General features: G+C 43.2%; 1 protein-coding gene across 1 annotated transcript in view; it reads left to right on the top strand.

The window, feature by feature from the left end:
- Positions 1–22,431, top strand: part of LOC105836559 (tyrosine-protein kinase RYK) — a 90,317-nt gene that overhangs the window by 53,179 nt on the left and 14,707 nt on the right. Inside the window, exon 3 of the mRNA XM_036289296.1 lies at positions 19,417–19,591. Coding sequence (XP_036145189.1) covers positions 19,417–19,591 — 175 coding nt within the window. The remainder of the gene's footprint in view (positions 1–19,416; positions 19,592–22,431) is intronic.

The raw sequence follows: 22,431 nt of genomic DNA, 5'->3' as shown, positions 1-22,431 counted from the left end.
ATATGAAAATTTGATTCGAGGCGGACAATATGCGAGGTGGTTTGCGCACGTGATCCCACGGGAGACGTCCCCTGACGGGCGTATCGTAACGGCGTATCCTCGCAGGTAACGTAAATGTAATTACCGTTAGGTCTGCGGAGGCCAAGGATCTAATTACACGGTCGTCCAGATTCCGGGGACTCAATGACGCGAGTCCATCGAGGCGTAAGCGCGTGCGAGACGAGGGATGAACGACGAGGGGGCGCGACTTAAGCGAACTGCACGAGGACGCGGGCCAGTAGATGCTCGTGTAAAGTAGGAGGTCGGGATCAGGGGCTCGTTTATCAACCTCGGGATTCCAGACGTCTGTCCCGTGTCCCACGGGATGAATTTATCGGTTTTATAATTAAGCGTGGCTCGCAATACCGGCGAGTAGCTTGCAGTAATTTATATATCTGTACATGCCTTTCCTTCTCCCCTTCTTTTCTCTCCTCCCCCCCCTCCCCCTCTCCCTCCCTTTATTCCTGTCTACCTTTTTTTTTTCCGGTGACGCGATCTCGAAATACGCGGGCGTGCTTCGTTAACTCCTTTAATTCTTTTTCTTTCTCCCGCTTCTCTTCCGATACCATCTCTCTTTCGTTCCGAAACACTACGTGTTTCGCACGCAAACATTTTTCGGTCATCTAGCCGCAGGGGATAACGGAGGGGGGACGAGATAGTGAAAAGATCGTCGGTTGCGCGGGAAGAATTTAATCCTGTGTGCCGCACCTCACTCTCCGAAGTCCGACGCGTTCTAATACTACGGAATGGGGGATGTTGCGTTGAAGCGTTTTGTGATATAAAGAAAACGCCTGTGTATATATGAGAATGGCATGTACAATTTATTTTGCAACTGTAGTTTAATAATTTTATGTCAATGAATACAATATTTAGCAAGTGCGGTACATCTTTGGTATCGAAGCAAGCAAAGTTTATTGAATTAAAACAAAATATAGTTGTTCTAATATATAGCAAAATAATCTAATTCTCAATATTCAATGTATCTATTGAACGGACGCATGTTTAAATGACAATAGATATCATTTTGATAATTTCATTACATTTACGCGTAAATAGATAGTTTGTCACGTTGATGGAGACACATGTGTTTCACGAAATGTTTCGATTAATGTGTATTTTCGCGCACTGAAAACGGATAAATAAAGGAATGGTAAATAGTTACAAATCAAGTTACAAATTATAATACTTCGGTGAGCAATCTACAAGCTCTGTGTTGCTCGCTAGTTACTTCCCCTATGGAGTGGGTAATGGAAGCTTGATTTCGCCACGAGATGAAGCTACGGCATCTCGTTAGTAAGCTCTCTTTTTTTTGCGCGCGCTTCTCTCTCCCTCGCTCCCTTGTTGCTGTTTTTTTTTCAGTCCCGATAGGCACACTAGAGCGACCCGTTATATGATCGCCGAGTATGAAATATTTGTCCGCGCGGAATTCCGTGGAATTCGATTCGATCGGCGGACGCGAATGCACGTTGCGGTGGTATCGATAATGAGAAGCTATGGACGCGCAAATGACGAGAATTAGAAACGCAATTTTCGAGCACGCCGAGTATTTACATACGGAAATAATGCCCGGCGCCGTTAATTTTGCAGTGAACTTTTCTCATTTATAGTGCGCTTAATTTAAAACATTTCGCAAATGACGAGACGTATTCTCTGCATTCAATTTACATAGAAATTACCGCGTGTAGATAGCCTCGTCAGTGCTGTCACACGTGAGAGACGGATTTACGTCCCTCTCTCTCTCTCTCTCTCTCTGCGGCGGACACAATAAGAGTCCTAGATTCACTCTAACATTAATCATATGAAATTGTTATAAAAACCTAACGTCTCCTGGCGAGTTGCCATCCACGCGTGAGAAATGATAGGGAGCGAACAAAGTAAAAAAAGAAGGACATACTTTCTCTCTCAATTCTGACATTTTTTTATCTGGATATACATACTTATATATATACAAAAAAAAAAAAAAAAGATCGTAATGTCTCGTAAATTCGTCGTGTCAGAGGCGGCATTTTGCGGCAGCTCGTATATAGCGCTTTACGAATTACGCTCGGTACAGAGATGAACGATGATACGAATCCCGTTGCACGCAGACTACTCTCGGCGACGCAGTAATTCGCATTGCAGCCGTGGCCGCGAGCGAGGCTCACGGTCGGACGTATTATGGCACGTCAGAAAGCCCGCGTGGCGGAGGTTTCTCTGCCGGTCGTAGGGCCATAAACTATAAATGACGGGCTTCGAGCTCTCGGGACTCCCGCACACCCGTCGTCGTCGCGAAACATACGGAGATGAGGACTCCGCCGTGTTATTGTTGCTAACCAACTCGCGCGGCAACGTTCCGTGTAGGGCGGCGCGCAACACTAACGAGCAAGTAATTACAATGAAACGATTGAACCGTCACTGCCTGTAGTACGGGAGAAATCCAGGTAGTTATCGCGACTGTTGAAATCCCGGAGTACCGTTCGCGGATTTGACTTGAGGGAGCGCCTCCGCGAAAGAGGGGTGGGGGGAAGGGACGGGCGAAATGAAAGACGGGATGCGATATGCGCGAGAACCGCAGAGAGACGGATAACGAGGGAAGAGAGAAAGAGATGCCGGGCGAGAAAACGCGAGGGCGCGAGACGAGGGGAGGGAGGGGGGGGGGCGGGAAAGGCAAAGCGGAAAGGAGCGAGAGTGAGAGAGAATGGATGCGAGCCTAGTATGGAGTTTGAGGCTTGTTTGAACAGGCTGCAGCTTCCAGGGAGGGTGGACCGGGGGTACCGGGGGTTGCTATGACGATCACGCCCCATCGAATTACGCGAAAATTGCCCTACGTACCCTCGACCCCTCATCCATCCCCTTCCTCCGTCGGTGCCCCCTCTCCACGTTGTACCTCATCCACCCTTCATCAGGACTTCAGTCATTCCAATCTCCTCCCTCGCCCCCCGCGTCGCGTTGCGGATGTGAGCGAGGATAAACGGCTCGCCGAATTGTGCTTCTCGATGAGCCTCCTCGAGCTTGCCATCATGAGTTGAGAGAAACCGGCGCTCGAAATAAGTGGAGTCTTAAGTCAATGTTAAGATCGAGTAGGCGGATCTTTCCGCCTCGTGTTAGTCTTAATCACCACGTTGCCGAGAATGGCAATCGATTCGCGATATGTCGGAAAACGTAATTACATCGTGAAATAGTTTTACCGAATATATTGAATTACGGGCTTTGATATAATTAGGGCTTTCCAGCTTAAATACACATAAAATATTAGAGGGGTTGTACGTACATGTAATAATGAGCTTACGGTCATGGGGGTAGTTAGAACATATCAGAAAGTTTATTTCAGTGATAAGGCGAATGCAAATTTGGGAAAATAATTCGCAGAATCTGGACATCGATCGGCAGCACAGCCGCTTTTACCCGTCAAAGAAACTAATTTCTCCGTGCGGTTCAGATTTCCATTATCGTGCACGAGAGCGTTTTCATTTCCTTACAGAAGCGTCTGCCGTGTAAACAGCGCATAATGGAATATATTGGAGTCGAGAATATAGCTTTAGAGGTCGCGGAGAAGGGGCTAAAACGTTCACCAATAAAGAAAGGAAAAGGAAAAAAATAACAAAATCCTCTGTGCATACAAATGTCTAGCAATGTTATCTAATAATTATTATTGTCTATGATATTATTAACAATTTTTTTTTAATTTTGTATCATTTTACGTTAAATTGTGCAAGGAGCTTTCTACTATAATTTAAAATGTGTATTATTATTATATATCAATTGTCTACAAAGGACGATAGGTAAAATATGGAGTGAAAAGGTAAAAACGATATATTTTTGAGCTGTGCTGATTTTGAAGGCTAATTTTGGCTTTAATTTGTTGTTTATTTGTTGGCTATTAGAGATGAGAGCATTATTTTGATTTACTAGCAAGAAAATAAATTGACACGTTCGTAAAGCTTAACAATAATAACTCACAGTACTAACATATTTCATAGCTTTATATGCTAATTTTAAAACTTTCCAACTGGTTTGAATTTTCTGAGAGTTGGAATCAGTTTCGGAAAGTAAAAAGGTTTATATTTGGAGAGAGACAAAAAATGATCTATTTCAATCATCGTCTTTACTAAAAAAATTTATCTACTATTTCTTGCATGTATAAAATAGTACTTTATTGTGAAAGTAATGTTATAATTAGCCTAATTTTGCAACTGCTGTCTATCGTTAAAGCGTCAACAGCATTGAATAATTTAATTCACGCGACCTCTCCCCTTAATCTGTAAATGCATCACGTCACAAATGGAGGTACAATCGCCGTGAGCGAAATAATAGGAGCCTTATACGCGCGCGTGCGATAGTAACCTGTTCTCCAACTTCGACTTCTAATCGCTCGCAGACTTCCGCGGAGGGCCATCGGATTTGGTTAGAACTTCGCTACGAGCCGCTGTTCACGCGAAGTTCAGCGTCCGAGCGGTAACCGCGCCCGTTAAGCCGCGCCTCGATCTCCGTTGAGATTTCCGTCGCGCAGATTTAAAAGGTCGTTACGTCTACGGCCGTGGCCGACGGTATTTCTTTTTTGATCCGTTCGGCTGTAAGCCGTCCGCGGGATTAAAAGATTACGAACGTCCAATATCGGCGTGGAGGACCGGACGAGTTCCGAGTAAGCACGAGGATAGACGTCGCACGAGATTCCTGCGGGAATTCCGGCAATCCTTTACGTGACCGGGTCCCTCGCTACGTGAGTGCCGAGGGGAAGGCAATGTTTTCGCATTAGGGATAAACTGCCCCACGTCTCGACGGTCGGCCGGCCGGTGCGAGCGAGTGTCGCCAAGCCGCTGCAATTTATACGCTCCTGGCGCCAATTAACTGGACTTCCGCGTAATAAAATTAGTCTCGTGCGATTTGACCCTGTCGTCGAGCTCTACGTGGTTAACTCCACCGGAAGAGCACCGGAATATTGCGCTGGCGAGCGTCCCCCGAGCGTTACCGAACGAATTTTACAAAGTGGACAAAATAAGAACCTCCAGACAAAAGGGATAAAACGTATTATTTCTTGTCGAAACATTAGTCCGTCTGCGCACTTATTAAGTGCAGAATAATAGCGTAGAATGAGGATTGGATCAAAAAATTGTTCACTCATTTATCCATTTATTTCAATTCGGTCTAAAGAGTTTTTTGATTATCAGCAAGTAGTCATTATTCTGAACCATTACGTTGCTCGAGATATAAATTTGTATTTTATACGCACGCGCGCGCATGTGCATTCTCCGTTTTTATTACGTTATCATTACCGTAGCTGTTCCCTTTGTTATCCTCATGAATGATACTCCTCATTGTCTTTAATGCAAGTCGGATAACGTGCAGAAAGGATACTACGTACGTATAAAACACCCCCGCGTAAAATACTCCGTTAAAATTAAGAAATAAAGAGTAACGTGTATGACCGCGCTGGGAGGGGAAAATGGATAGGTAGCGAAAGTAAAGGAGTATGGAAGCAGACGGCACGTTATAGAGGCAAGAGATTCCATATTTCATGGAGATAACGAAGACAAGTGATGCCTGGGAATATGAAGCTCAAGAAAATGAATAAGGGACCGGCGAGCACGGTGATATGTACAGCTCGACGGCAATGTCAAAATCATAATCGTACATAACGCATTTAATGTTTATATAAAGTATATTACAAGAAGGAGAAAGAGAAAGAGAGAGAGAGAGAGAGAGAGAGAGAGAGAAAGAAAGAAGAAATAGAAATAATGAGTAAAAGCGTAATACTATTGGTTTTAAATTAATATAACCTTATTAGAAATATTGGATAAATGTGTCCTGAAGTCACACGAGCATTAATTAAATGTAGCTGTATTTATTTCCAGCAACGTCATTAGTTCTAGCAACAAGCATATAATTTAATTTAGTTAGCTAAGTACAAAAAGCACGTATCATTAACGGAGAAAAGTGAAGTAAGGGGAGCACTCGCCGTAGGCACCAACAGCGAGCTTATAAGGGAAAATGGATGCACGTGGACAGACAGCCCGCAGACGGGCAACGCTCGTGTACACATGCTAAGTGCGTCGCGCCCTAAAGCGAGTATATTGCGTTAACACCGAGGGTGCAAACAGCCCTTGCTTCACTTGCACCCTTTGTACGGCAGTTCTTGTTCTCTTCGCGGTAGTACAGTCGGGCTAATTATTAAAGCGTTAAAACCGCTCGTTAAGTTGTCATTTACGTCGCGGTAGCATAATTCCGAAGATTAATACGGAGATAATCTTTTGGCAAAGTTAAGCGGATATATAAAGGACACGGAATTTTATTGAAATAAAAAGCCTCTCCGTGTCTAAACGATATTGAGGGAGATCGTGAATTACAGATTACAGTCTTTAAATCTAAAATAGAGGTTTTGTAGAGAAATATTAGATGCGTTGTAAGAATCCTTAGTTCAAATTTTTTCTAACTATGGATCGTTCCCGCATTTTACCGTATTTCCTCGGACTCGGGATAATATCCATTTATTCGTAGCAGGAGTATCAATCAAGTTTTGTATATACATGTCCCTTATGCCTGTTATCTTTAATTAATCTCATGTTACTGACGGTGCCATTACACCTGCCGGTACGTAAACGTTAACGGTTTCCGCGAAGGAGGTTTCTTCGCTCGTTCTACCTTGTTGTTAATTCATTTGCCTACGAAGCGTCTATGTAAGGGAGGGGCGGTCAAAGGCGCCACTGGAACGAGGGTGATTAATTCATCGTGTCGTCGGAAGTGGCATTAAGACGCCTTCGTATAAACGCTGTCCAAAAGGAAGTGGCACCGCCTCACTTCGCCTCTCGGGCGAACCAGTCTATCTACGTATAAGAGCATTAGCGGCGGGTATATATATATATATATATATATATATGTCATGTATATATGCGATTGAGATATTATGGTGAGACTAAGCGTCCTTTGCGTGCCTCCAAAGAGCGCGCGCGAGTAGATGCCGAGAGGGATGTTAAGGGGTTTTCGTTCACGTGCACGCGATACTCGACGGTGCCCGCCAGCCTCGGTTGCCTTTCGTTTAGCTTTCTTTCGAAAAATTTAATTCCATCCGCATTTAAGTGCACAGCGTTATTTTTTTTTACGTCTAATTAATTAATAAAACTGTTTAAAATCTTATTATACATTGTACGTAAAATCGATAATAAGAAATTGACGGGGACATTTCACTTCTTTTAGAAGTTTTTCAATTTTTTAATTTTGTGACCGATCTCTGTGTGACCGTGTAGCTATACTAGACTTTTATTTCATTCGTCTCATGAGAGCAAAAGTACGAATCGCATCTTGACATTGCTTCTAAAAGCCATTTGGAGATTTGTCTAAACGTTACCTATTGAGAAATTCTCGACATACCGCGAAGTCCCCTATGCCGTTTCTGTCAAAGAGACTCCGATTTAATTTCTTGTGGTTAAAGGCCATCGGTCAAAGAAAAGGAAACCGAATCAAAGCGTAAACTCGAAACTTTCGTCCATCTCAGTTCAAGTTGCGAGGGTTTTCAACGGCGATACGGAGGGTGAACACGCAAAAAGACCAATGGCATTTCGTTATTGCACGTTGAAAGCAAGAGGGAAACCATAGGAGGAATCTCGTAAGGCATCGTCAACTGTTATACACAATACTCTTCTTTTTTCCTCGATTTTATTTTTCCACTTGTTTACAGATATTTTGTAGAAAGATTAATTAAATGTAAATCACGTTTGTTTATAATATTCTTTTTTACAACTTATTTAAAGGCAAATATATCGTTATTATTCATTCAAAATAGATTTTTATTGTTTTTAAAAAATTATATCTTATTAATATATTATATTTATGATTGCGATCTTATAAGATTTGCGATTTGGTTAGCTTTCATACGCATGAAAATTGTCGCCATTGTTTCGAGCGAACGAGATTTCAATTTATAATTTAGAACTGCATGATTAACGAAGAATTCTGCTACTCTCCTACATTTAAATTTAAAATGAGAGCAGGTATATGTGGGAAACGACTCGAAAACGCGCTGTTTTAATCGACCACCCGATACAGCGTAAAACCGTACGGGTTCAATCGTGTAAAAGATCCATCGGAAAATTCCCATAAAAATTACACGATCGTTGCTTCGAGTGCTTAGCGACACGTGACTAATTTCGTGGCTTATGCACCGATGGATATCGGTTGGGACCGTGTACTTTTGGTTACGCGGAAACGTATTTGGCGTAACTACGTTTCGGTAATATTTGCTTAACGTGTTTTCTCCCCATTTAAAAATAATATTCGCTACCCGGAGAATCTGTTACTATATGATAATGAAAGTAATGTTGTTACTCTCCAAAATAACGAAACGGCTCAATCGAGCGAATTTTCGATACGGTCAAAAAATAAACGCTTTTTAACAACAGTACACTGCTTTAAACACTTTTAATATATTATAATCTGAAGTGATTTATATTCCGATTCATACACTTGTCCGAAATGAATAAAAGGTTGATTTTTCTTTTTTTAACGCATAAAATGTACAAAAGTATTTTGCACTTGTTGAAATTTTTATTTCAGTTCGCTTATTTATCATCACGTCGCACGAGCAACGGAGGCGTTTAACGATCGCTGTAAATTGTATATATCTTTCACACAAAAACCGTAGTAACGCGTGTCAGGGAATCGATAAGAAATATCATGTCTAAACTTATTAGTGCTCGCAACGTCGTACGCTCGAGTGATCCGCGATATTGAAACCTATCTCGAAAATCCTGGCGCCACGATTAATCACTGAAGCCGCGATCGGCGGCGTTGACCCTTTTCTGTACGCTTCATGCCGCGTTTATCATCGTACTTTTCGCATGGCCGCACATTTTTCATCGCTCACGCGCATCCAGCCGAATCAACCGGCGGGCTCGCTCACTGGAATAACACAAGGACGCGAATAATACGAACCGGGAATAATTCCGGGATAAATCAGAGCCCCGCTTTCGTCCTTTAATATTCTCTCCCGGTGCTGTGTGTCCGATAATACAAAATCGCGGCATAATTTCGGTATAAATCGAGGGCGCGCGGGGAGAGATGGGGAAACCATCCCCGGTCCCTTTAAAAGCCACGGGCGTTTCCTTCCTGGTGTCGGACGATAGGATTCCCTCGTGTTATACGACTTCCTTTTCATCGACAGCAACAATGGCGGTGGTACGCGTCGGTCGCTTCGTCTCGTCGTCTCTTCGAGAATCGAAGTTTGCTCTCGGTACACAGAGAAACGCGCCCCGCACGTGCGCTCTCGCGTACAATTCCCCGTGTACGAGAGACACGCGAAAAAGATAGACGGAAGAAGGTTGACGGATCGCAATTCACGCGATTCCTCGCGAAAAAGTACGGCGGGACATCACGTTGCATCCTCCCGCACTATTTCAGACGCGGAGAATCAAGCCCGCGTGAAAAATTCAACGGAGAAACTTGTTAGCCTTAGGAAGTCTGAAGCTAGCTTTAGGAATGCAAACTACCTGATAAACTCATTAAAAGTATGCCGAAGGGCGCTGTCGAATCCCGCGAAGTTGTTTTAATGAGAAAGTAGGGAAATTGGGGCCACTAAATGCAACACGTTGAAAGTTAATATTGCCTATAGTTGTCGCTTTAATTGATAAATATAAGTGGAAAAGTTCCTAAGCTCTCTCTTCGTCGCCTAAGAAAAGTTTTCTCATGTGCCTCATCCTTCGGAAAGATATCATGTCGACGCCCATGATTTTGTTCTCTCTGGATTCGAGAGGGGCGCGCAGGAGGACGAACAGGGAGCAGACGCCTCTTGGGTAAACATTTTTACGCTATTACGGGAATCCGAGACTGGATATTAAGCAAACGCTTACAGCTGCGCAGGAAATCACTCGAATCTTACCCTACGCCATTCTGCCGCTCTCTTTTTCTTGCTTTCTCTCTCTCTCTCTCTCTCTCTCTCTTTCGAACGCTACCGAATGGAGAGGATCGAAATCTGCGATTTAGTCTGCGAATTTTCGTCAAAAAACACGTAACGCTACAGACGCGAGTCTGTGACGATGTCAAATTCAATCGATACGGCGCGGATTAAAATTCCCTTCAAAGAGAATTTGCATGTTCAGTTGACAAAGAACGAGCTCTGTGTTGTTTCTTTCCTCGCGGCTGTTTTGTCAACCGACGTAATCCGTTATTGTAACAAAAGAAATATATTTCTCCTGTAATTAAATTAAATACCGATTGTGCGATTATTTCCACGAATATCGTTGGCAATTGATGGTACTGGCGCTTTCTGCTGGAATTTTACTCTCGCGTCGCCATAACTCTTGTCCCGCGTCATAAAATACATTTTGCAGCGCGCCACAAATCAATCAAGATTTGTTTAGAGATATCGACCGTTTCTCTCGACCGGATGAGAGTTTCGGCGAGCAATTCCGATAGACGAGTGAACGCGTTTTAGTCCGGACGCAGTTGATTTATCGTGGGAGAAAAGGGCGAAGAGCAGGCGCGCAGAGTGAAAGAAAAGGGTGGCTTTTCGACGAGTGAACGAGGCACTTCTGTCAATTACTACCCGTCGTGTAGGTAGAACGGTGAAAACACGTTTTATCCCTGGCAGCTCGTACGCGACGGATAGATGTCACGTCATCGCCGCCCTCGAGAAGCGATTACGAGGCAAACGGCGGCGTCCCGTCTCGAAACCACCCTCGACAGCGCGTCCTCGATTCAACCGCATCGTCATTAAGTTACCGTCAATTAGAACGAATGCCCGGGTGAGCGCGCGTTTGCTATGAAAAAAAGCTCGCGTGCTCGCTGAAGAAAATCGGAAATGCCATTCGTTATTTGTCTCTCCTTTCCAGGGAGCTTTAACCGTTCCCCTCCCTTTCGCCGTCGTATGCATCTCGATCGATTCGACAAAGAAAAGTTATCAAATTCATTACGTCAAGACGAATTCACGGATTGGCCGTTCGCGTTTGTACGCGACAAAATACCAGACTGTAATTAAATTACAGTAATAGATCCTGTTGTGAGGAAGTGTGTAGCTCGAAGTCATAACTCCCGCGCGATCTCTTTCCATCGCGACGTCAACGACTGTGAATAATCACTCGCGTGATACCCGCGTGCAATCCTTGAATCAAAATAAATCGTCCACCGTAACTGAACCACTTTCTGTAATTAAAGGGAAAGGCTCGAGTGTATGTGTCCGCGGAATGATCTAAGAGCTGTTCGAGGGCCTTGATATAAACGGCAGCGAGGGGGAAGGGAGAGAGAGAGAGAGAGAAAGAGAGAGAAAGAGAAAGATATACGGTATCCTATGCACGGATATTCCACGGGGAATAATGTCGTGACACGCGTGCACGGTCCATTCGTCTCGCTCACGATGTCCGCGTGCGCGCGCGCGATTTACGTAGGATAGAGAAAAAAAATGTCCAGTGAGTAAGAGAGAGAGAGAGAGAGAAACAGAGAAGAAAAAGAGAGAAAGGTACGCGAGATTTCGAGTACGCCACGGGGGTACGATAGGCAGGTGTCACGCCACCGCGACCCCCCGGCGCGACGATTACGACGATTACCGGGGTGCCAGCGGCGCGGCGTGCTCGCGGGAGGGTGGAGCCGCCTTTCCGTTGACACCGCATCACGAAGCACTAACCAGATTATTTATGCCACCTCGTAAAACTTGTGGCGTGCCTCAGCACACTAGTCGCCGTCCCGTCCTCTCTCTTCCCCTCACCCCTCCCTCCGTCCCACACCGGGACCAATCTCGAATGACGGGACGACGGGTGGGGGGGGGGGGGGTTGGTGGCGGTGCACAGTCGTGCCTTCCAGGATCGCGGACTGCCTGCCGCGGCGGCGGCGGCGGTGCCGGCCTTACAAGTCCGACTCGGGGCTCGAAAGTTGCGAGATAGGCGGCAGTAAATACGGAATAGACCGACGCGCGGGATTTAACGTGAAATATCGCATGCCGGCCGATACGGCGGCGATATATATTCACATATCTATAACGTTAATATGCGCAATCGTATGCGAGAAGGGACCGCAGAGTCTGGCATTTTCATGAGTTATGGGCGCCCGCCGCGCTATTTTTATTACGTGCCGGCATATCGTCCGGTGGACGATAACCGGAATACTTTCCCGGATAATACGAAATATCGGACGGCGCGAGAAAGGGAGGCTCGCAGCGTTTGAGGCACGAGAGCGTGAAACGAAGTTCCTTCGAGAATTTGCCCGCGTTTTAAGAATTACCCACGGTGCGACAAGTTGTTTCAGAAGGTGCGTCCCTCTTTTTCGCAGCTACCGTACTCGATGGAGCTGGACTACGACGTGGTGGGCGTACCGGGCGGACCGTCTTCTGGGATGAGGGCGCTACTGCCGCCGAAGGTGAACGTGTCCGCCAGGGGCGAGATACCGGTCGCCCTGCAGGTCTTCAGGATCAGATTACCGTGTTCGGGTATCGTTAGCGCCGAGATTCCTCTGGCGCTTAGATTGAATGTCACGGCGCCGCCCGGCACTAGGTACAACGACACCGTCTTGGTCTTCAAGAGGAACAAGATCTGCCTAAAAGGTAAGGGTATGCGTGCTGGACGTCCGTCTGTTAACTATATCGGGGGAGGAGCGCGTGACGCGGCGATTATATGCGTGCCCCCTTGCACGAGAAATCGTGCTATGCTAATTTTGAATAAATGTCGACAAGGGGGCTAATCGAGCCTTTATTATTCCTGTACATGAGCGATATTCCCTTATTTCGTTTATTCCCGCGCGTGGAATTCAGCGCGGGCCTGAAAATCCCGCGCGTTTCTCATGGCAGCCGCGCATTAACCCCGACAACCAGATCCGGATCCTAGATTTCAATTTTTTTGCCCCCCCCCCCATTCCTGTTGGAAGGAACGCGCAGCGTTTTCTTCTTCCGCTTGTTTTATTCAGAAATCCATGAAAAAGTCATGGCGACGCGCGCTGTTTGTCTCACTTAAAATATGAAAATGCTAAAGTGTGAATTATTTAACTCTTCCGCTTAGTGGCGTTTTACCGGCGTAATTAAAATTGTAATTTTCTCTTCAATTCTGAATGTTTATTCGATTCTCTTTCTCCCTTCCTCGCCCTTTCAGATTCATATTTATTTCACAGTCGTAACACCCACACCCCCTTAATTAATCAATAAATTTTGTTGTCATGCAATATGCAAAATTATATAAATTAAGTAAATTTTTTAATAATTCATGAAACACGTTAATTAATGGTTACAATATCACGTTGGTACGTGAATTTCTGCGCCTTGTTATTTTCAATGGCGATATTGATCTACAATGCATTATATAAAGATGCATTTCAAAGGGTAATACTATTTAAGCTTTGTAATCTATATAACATACTCGCTGCATGTCCTACGGTGCAAAACGTTTCGCTCTGAAACGTCCTTTAACGCCATTGCAGTCCGTTGATAATTATTTCGTTTACGTAATCTCGGATTTAATTAGCACGTTCGCGAGCCCGGCTGAATATCTTCGTTACGGGCGAGACAGTTTCGACGCGGTCGCGATTAAAACAGAAACGCGCATTCATTTCGCGTCACGTGCAAACTCAATTTATCCACGCGATTTATGAACCCTGCTCCGAACTGATAACTTTGACGTCGTGATGTTAAAACGTTTATAAACGCGTTGAAAAGAATAACAATTGCAGTTTTTGGAGTGCAAAACAAAGCAGCTGCAGAGTTAATCACGTCGATACGGCGGGCGGAATATTATTCGAGGAATAGCTGTCAAATGCTGCTCCGCGGTGATAGATGTAATATATTAAATGTTTAATAAGCTTTTTATTAATTTCGGGGAGTAACATTGATTACAATTTCAAAGGATTAATTTAGCAAACGGCAATTAACGCGAAATAAATACCTCGATTTTCGGATCCTCCTCCTAAATAAACGCCGTCATATTATAAATGCAACGCAGAGTACGGTCATTTAAGTAATTATGTTTAAATAATGAAATTATATATATATATATATATATATATATATATATATACACACACACACACACACACACACACACACATACGCCCGTATATATATGTTTAGTTTACGTTATGCGGGAGAAATGGAAATAACGGATTCGGGGGCGATGGTACAAACGTAATTTCCGCGCCACTTCCGACAAGGGTGCTCGTAAGCTTGTACTCATGGTACTTCACGGGCGGTTCTCTCGACTCCGCAAACCTCGAAAACGTATGTTTTCTGAAAAAACAAGCCACGCAGCAACAATGAATGTAATCTGTGGCCCCGATTTTCGTTTCTCTCGCGTCGTTATAGTTCGCCAATATCCCATACAGATTTTGTATAATTAAAGCGAATTTTGCATGCAGGAATTCCGGTAAATAAAAGTACCGCGCGAAACTAAATTAGAACCGTGACGCACTATTTTTTGTTGCTTTTGTTTTCTTTTTTAAAATGAGAAGAAAATTAATATTGATTTCCGATAAAAAACAGATGAGCTGGATTTCGTCGGACAAAAAGATGTGAAAGAAGCGCATTTTAAAAAATGAAAATTTTTTACGTTTTATTTTCTCGAAAAGCAATTCTGTTAGAACTGGGGCGTGGGGAGGGGCGGCTAAATAATTTTTAAAATTAATTTTATATCGTTATATACTCTTGCTTGACAGTGTGCATGTACAAATTGTATATTGCGCACACAATTATCGTAAAACTTAGCAAATCTTCGTTTTCGAGCCACTATACGCCAAAGTAACTGAATATTGCTCGTACTGGGAAATATATGCGTTTACGCGATATACAGAAAACGACCTGGCGATACTGGGAATGGCTGCGACAATGCAAAAAGAGATAAAAATAAGAAGAGGAAAGGGCAAAGGAGAAAGAGAGAGAGAGAGAAAGAAGCGCAGAGATCCGGATCCGGTTACCGAAGCGGGCGACGGTACAACAAAAAGCAATCCGCCGAGTAAAATTGAATCTCGCCGGGGGTCGGTGTATTTAATGAAAGAGAAGAGAAGGCAGAGGATCCCACACCCTGGCCGAAGATCAAGAGGGGTCGGCCGCGTAGAAAAACGAAGTAAGTGGACAGAGGTACGCGGAAAGGCAGGAAGAAGGACGAAAATAAGTAAGCGCCTCCGCGGTGAGGACCTTAGTCGCGTCCTGAAGAGCAGATTTCCCGCTTTGTCGAATTTGCTTCTTCTCCCCCCCCGTTCGTTTCTTCCCGCGTCGCCAAAGCTACTAGCCGGGGCACTGACGAGTCCTTCGGCGATCGTTTCGAGCTCGAGAGGTCCTGCTGCAATCTGAGAGCGTCTCGAGATCACTCGAAAATAATCGAATTCTCTGTATGGAGGTCCTTATACCCGACGTTCGCGCACAATTCTATATATTGGACATTCGCTGTCAAATTAAAAAGAAAAGATTCAATGGTTTTACACAGATTCTTGAGCTTCGATGTATCAGTTACTTTAGGCATCTGCCGTTTTCAATTTTCGACGCAATTTCGATGCGTTGAGAGCGCGGTATCAATAATTTTTTTTTACGTACTGGAACGACGATGTGGACGTGTATCGTTTCCACGTATCCGTTCTGTATATTTTTTTTTTTCAGATTTTTATGTTGTTTTCAAATATTCAAATTATTTTACATCTCAAATATGTTCGAGAAATGTTGACGTTTTGAATTATCGAGTATTTTTGCAAGTTTTGCAAGCGTGCGCGCGTACTACGTGGAAAGTTTCGAAAAAAATATTTCAGGCGATAGTGACGCCAGTAAAAAATTTTACCTCACGGATCCTGGATCATGGATTTCAAATATTCAACGTACGAACGCGCAAATTATTCTTTTTCTACGAATCGATATTGAAATTTTTTTAAAAAACTCTGCGCAATAAAGAGTAAGGGCATATCAGAGCGCGGCGCACAAGAGACGTAATTCCGTGATTTACGTAAGCCTCTCAGCATGACCAAATTTGTTTCTAAAGTCCACAGAGCTCGCGGCGAATGAGGGAACGCGATTCGTGGAGGGTCATCCTGTTAATCCTCCGGAGACTTAATTCCGGGCCTCCGTAAATCTCGGTTAAGGTCTGTTTGATGGTAGCAGATAGCATAGCTCGGCCGGATTTAATTGAGATACGCAGTCGCTCTTAACACGCCTTCCTGACTCCGCAGTCGCTATTAAGTCCCGAAGTTTCGGGAGCGCGCGCGCCGCTCGCGTTACGTTACGTCGATCGGTGCTTCACTGTTGTTCGAGTGCTGCGAGCGATACGATCGATCTTCCTTGTTACGGTACACAGCTTCGAAGCATCGAAATGAAGACGATGTTGGGCGCTATTTAATTTTTAAGCGACTGATTTTAATTAACTTGTGCAAAACATTTTTTAATGTAGACAGTAAAACTAGAACGCGCGACAGTTACATCATAGATTACAAATTGTAAGTTTGTGAAACAAAACTGTAGGTATATCGTGTGATCAGAAAATGTAGTAATACATTTTATTTACGGAAAAAAAAAAACCTAACGAAATCTAATGCAGTTATATAATTCTAACACGGAAATTGTAGAAATCTCTCAAAAGATACTTGTTTGTATTTTGGATGCGTCGTAGCGTGTGAGAGGAACGTTTTAGGAAGATGGAAGGACTCCGGGCAAAGGAAGCGATGCGAGTTTCGCCCCTGAGAAGCTGCAGCACAACGCCGAAGACTACGATTTATTTAACTTTTTCTTCCTGCTGTTTTCCGCGCACGTCTCATCGCGCTCGAGCAAACTCCTTCTCGTCTTGTTCGTCTTCGTAACTCGTGTTCGCGATGCTCTACTTCGGCTATCACGCAACCCGCTTGGTTTACGTTATCTTCGCAAAGGCAAGAAGCCTGTTTCCCCTTCCTTTATGAAATGAGGAAATGAGCAAGAGGAAAGAGAAAAGAAATTAGACATGATAGTTTATTACAGTAACGTATTTATTAGAAAATTGCGTTTACAATTTTCATGAAAACGTGAAACGGCAGTGACAATAGCGGGATAAATAAAATCCAAATTGAAACGAATATTTGTTGCATGATTACTTAAACGTATAAATATCAAACGTTTTTATTAAATTGTAGGTAATTGAAAAGTACAAGAAAGGCCGAAAAAACACATGTAAAAACACAAAGTGATGTTCTTCAGCCGTATAAGGACGGAATTAGAATCAAAAGCTGAAATATATAAAAATTTGCAGGCTGTTATACACAATTATAATAATTATAATGTTGTGCAAAAAGACAGGCTATATTTCTCGGAAAAGTATAGCGACAGTTTGTATAATAATAAATCAGCATCAATGGATTATAAATTTAATTTTAACGGTTTTGCTTCTCTTACTTTCTTCGTTAATAGAAAAAAATAATTTCGCGACGACTGTGTATTATGTCAGGTCTTAATCTGCGAGGTGAATTCTCACGTCGCGCCGCAAGCAATGCGTATTTTTAATACACTACGACCTGAAGCTTAACGAACATTTCAGAGAGAGTACGTCGTAGCATTTTTTTTTTATTCTCGCAACCAACGTTGATGTTACTTACTCGGATGAGATTGCTCTGTAACAAAAAGCTCCGGCTTTCAAACAAATATACAGAGAAAAAGCATAAGTGTCTTTTTATTAAAACTTCAACAGGAATTTAGCTTTAATCCGTGAAAGATTGTAATTGAAATTCTGCATCAACATTTGCCGGGAGATACTCTTTTCCATATGTTCCATATATTTTTTTGGTATCAAACGAAAGAGACTGAGGGACTTTAACGAATCTCAAGTAAAGATTCGCACAATTGAAGTATCCATTAAATTGAAAAGGTGAAAAAGTAGATGAGAATTTGCGTAGAAACGTATGATATGTGATGTCCTGTGTATAAGAAATAATTACTTAGCCGTGAGTTGTAGACGAGGAGAGAAACAGAATGTGATAATGGCGATCCTGCTCGCTTATGGTGCGCCGTAAGGAGTTACAAGTTACCCGAGAATGAAGAGTTGTTTTGGATTTCAGGCGGGCGATGCCGATGAAGGAATGCATTTAGGGATTATACGACGCTATAATCTCGGGGATGAGTTAAGAGTTGATGGAGTTTACTTAATTTTATCATGACGCTCCGAAAGGATGCGTCCCTTTCCTCGGCATATCCTAGTCGGGGTTGACGTGCTCGGTTCTTGAAAGCTTTTGAGCCCTCTTGCGCTAAAGTTCCGCCGTCTAGGCCACGTTATTTACCTTTATAAGAGACGACAAGGCGTTGCCCGGTTCGACCCGAGTCTTTTCTTCTCGCAACGCGCGTACGAAAGGATAGAGAGAAAAGAAATATCAAAAAGCGAGGTACCGGCGGGAAAATGTAAACGCGCGACGCAGCGAAAGAAAAGTCTCGGCAAACTCGTCGTTTCAGACTTTCTCCGCGAGAAGCGGGAGAAACGCCAACTGAGTTTGACTAATTCGTCCGAGATTTCTTATGAGACGTGTATTTTAATAAAGTAACATTTCCGCGAAAATTGTAAAATTCACAGTGCAACCCGCGAAATCCTAATAGTAATAAGGGAGTGATTTGGAAAAATATTCTGCAAATTTTAGCGAGCGAAATAAAGTCTGGGATCTGAGATGTAAAATGAGATGTGTCAGATTTAGAAAAAGATTTATTATGCCATTTGTAGTTTAGGCGTGTAATAGACGCGTGCAACGAAGAATATAATGATGTGAACTATGGGGACGGTTAGTATACGTGAAACGTAAGCCCGCTGTGGCGCGTTCGCTACGCGAGATAAAAGTAGATCGTAACGAAATCGCGATAGCGGTATTGTACTTGCCGGAAAATTCGTGGTTTGCGGTAACAATTCGCCATCAAAGTGAGATCTTTTTGAGCACCTTTCTATAGCTCGTCGAGATTCCTACCCGGTTCGATAGCGATACGGTATAAACAATGGTCCGATCCGATATCGAAGGACCTTCCGATAGATTCGGATCTCGAGCACGTGGTTCGAGTGGAAATGCTCCAATTGATAAAATGGATTGCCGATACTATAATGGTTATGCGAGCTTTGCAGCTCGAATACGAGTAAAAAGTAAAACTGTCGAATAAAATGTGAAGGGGGATACGCGCGTTGCGTGTTAATTTTTTTAAAAATTGAAAATTAAATAGAATTAAAATCAAATTAAATTACAATACATATCGACGTCGTTTATGTTGTTGTTTAATGAGTATTTTTTTGGAAGATTTGAAGCCCGCGGTGCGCTTCAGTCAATGTTCAACACGCCGGGAAATTTTTCGCTTTCGGAAAAAAATGAAATCGATTTCGTGTTAAATTGATTCGCTTTACAATTACAAATAATTGAAATATTTTTAACGAATTCGGTATCTCGTTCTTTTACTTTTCAATAAGATTGCATAAAAAAGAAAATACACATGGGATTTCTAAGTGGTGATGAACTACCTTGTATTTACAGGTGTCGAGACTCCTCCTAGCAACGACTCGGTGCGCTTGGAGCCCGATCCGCTCATGAATGGCGCCGGTGCCCTCTACGTCGCCGCTACCTGTGCTTGCGCCTTAGTTTTGGTCGTGGGCAGTGTGGCCAGCGCGCTGTACATCCGCAACAGCAAGGCACGCGTTCAAGAATCGCAGTGAGTGAAACTTTATCAAACGCGACATTTATATTTAGATAGACAACAGTTAAGGAGAATGTAACAGTATGCCGCGCTATTCAACGCTACCTTGCACCCTCATCTCCCGTTCTGTCCATTTTAGATTGTCTAGATGAAAAATAAGGAAGCCCAAGAATTTTTGCAAGAGATTTTTGAGGTGCGAGCGAGAGTGGTGAATGGCTTGGCAGACTCTATCCTGTAAATTCCTCGCCCTTAATCTTTACCCCGTTAGAATTAACAAAGCGCGCGTTATTAAAAAGCGCGGTGGCAAAACGAGTAACAAGATATAGTAATGAAATTCACAAGAACACCGCGTTGTTACCGGTAGAAAACGTGGTTTTTCCGAACGACGTATCCGCGGCAAGGAAGAAAGCGTCGCGGGAGTATAACGCGGATAGACGCCATCCGGCTTCTCGTTTCTGCCGCTTATTAAATTCGCGTTTCTAAGGATCGTGCTTGGTCGCGCACAAAAATAAACGCCCGGGGAAAAGATTTTCATTACGTAAGACGCGCGCGTAAACGCGACTTTTCCACGTACCACCGCCGCGTTCTCATTTTCGTCGAATCGCCCAAGCGAAAAAAAGTAGTATCGCGGGCGCGAGAATTTTCTGTCGAACATGGAGAGAGAGAGAAAGGGACGCGTTCGGCGCCGCGACCGCAAGATCGGTCCGAGGGGAGACGAGGACGAAGGGGGAGCGACAGAAAGATTTCCCGCACCCCCGCGGGAAATTCGCGTGGATAAGCTGGATAGGAGGAACTCGTCCGAATGAAATATCCTTTCAATAAGCCGCCGGTGATCCGTCGGCCGCTTGGCACGGCAGCCGACATTTTATTGCATAGCTATGCGCACCCCCTTTTCCCGTATCCGGGGACTTCTGCGGGAGAGAATGTAAGGAGGATGTTAGGGGTCGAGAAAGATCCGCTTTTACCACCCTTCCCATATTCTCATGTTCTCCTTTTTGCTCGTTGGTCGCCCTTCACCCCGCGTACGTGCACAATTTTGAATATCCCGAGTCTACTCAACTGCAACATTTTCGCGAATTAATAACGCATTCGAATTTTCTCAAAATTGTTATTATTCAACCGATTATTATTAATCATGAAGAATAGTTTGTTTGTTTTTTTTTCTTTGCTTTTTTACTCCGTTTTATTTGAAGTGCATAATGATCTTTTTCCTATTTTTGCTTGTAGCGTAAATTTCCGTTACGATTTTTATTACGAAAAGAGAATAACTTTTATTCCTGTTTTTAATTTCTTGTCGCGTTAAAGTATTTAAAATCCTTTTTTTATCCTTTAATAGGATTACCTTTCGTTTTCTTCTCGACTGGAGCCAATTGTCTTTGCCCGAATATATTGAGACCCCTGCAAATCCTCGTCATGAATTTTTCTCGTTAAACGAGAAGTGAATCGCGTTTTAGCGCCATTCCCCTCATTAACGTTGAATATTATGCGAAAACTTCTATCCTGCCCTTAAAGTTCGATCGTTACTTTCACTGTAATTATTTTATACTTTAGCACATCGAGTGTTCCATTCCAGTGCCTCTATTTCGAGGTGCATAACCGAAGAACTTACCGAGATAGAAACCATATCTACTGCCAGGGAGTTAGGGTAGAAACAAAGCTACTCTTGCTTCACTTTACTGCCACTCCCTTTCCCTTGCCTTATTGTTTGTCTCAAAGAGGGAGAATTGTCTTTTACTCGGATATTTATTAACTCTTTTGATGTTCTCCGTTGCGAATTTTTCTCGTTAAATGATAAAGAGGGGAATTTACTCTTTCTACGAAGTTTGCCAGTATTGTTACATATTTACTTCATATTTATACGAAATACTTATTGCAGTCTCTTCTGCTAATACTCAGTAAAAAATTTTGTGTTTTTCTTGTTAAAAAATATCCTGGTTAAAGTTTTTATGTTAAAATTTAACATATTTGCTTGTTACTTTAACATATTGCTGTTGTGTTAATTGAAGTAAAGTGTTAAATTATTAGAATAACTGAAAAAAAAGTGTAAAAGTAACACAATGTGCACGTACTTTTAATTTTACACAATAAATATGTTCCTTATTATCAGTGATAGGATTTATCTGTTAAAATTGATGGAAAAAAATATTGAGTTTACTCTAAAAACAAGGTCCACTTCATTTCTGGAGACTTCTATTTACCCCGAGTGGTGCATTTCCTGAAAAAGATTCATCTACTGAGTGAATAAACGGGGCTCGCCAAGAATAGAGAATTTAGTACGATTGCGTATATAAATTTAAATACTAAATAAAATTATAATTGGTTTTATAGGATAAAAGAAATTTGTTTCTCGTTCGGATCGGGCGCCACGCGAGAGTGCAATGTACGGGAGATGTGTTACGTTAACTCCAGCGTTATTTTACGCGAGATTGAAATATTACATGGCGATCTGTCGCGGAATTGAAATCAATATCCCACCGTGGCACTGACCGTAGTAGCATACGAAAAAGAAAGCAACAGATGTTCGCTCGAACAAACAACACGCAATTGGCCGGTGCGTGACGCGAATGCGATCGAACGCGATCGTCCGTAACAATGTGATCTCGCATCGGAAGACATCAAATATTTATCGCATGGCAAAGTGGCCTTTATAAGGAAGATCCCAGGGGAGGGACGCACCCTCATTTTATATCATCTTTCGCTCTTCTCTTTCGCGCTCCTCCCGACGTAGGCCAATTGTCTCTCCCGGGATATATTAGCTCTTTTGAGGCGGCCTCTCCACCCTGATAACACGCGGAGAAACGATGGATCTTCGCTTTCTCTGATTTTCTCTTTCTCTCTCCTGTTCTCTCTCTCTC

The sequence above is a fragment of the Monomorium pharaonis genome, chromosome 7 (genome assembly GCF_013373865.1).
Source record: "Monomorium pharaonis isolate MP-MQ-018 chromosome 7, ASM1337386v2, whole genome shotgun sequence".
Taxonomy (NCBI): Eukaryota; Metazoa; Arthropoda; class Insecta; order Hymenoptera; family Formicidae; genus Monomorium; species Monomorium pharaonis.
Note: the sequence above shows the minus strand (reverse complement) of the source record. Positions and strands in the feature narration are given on the sequence as shown.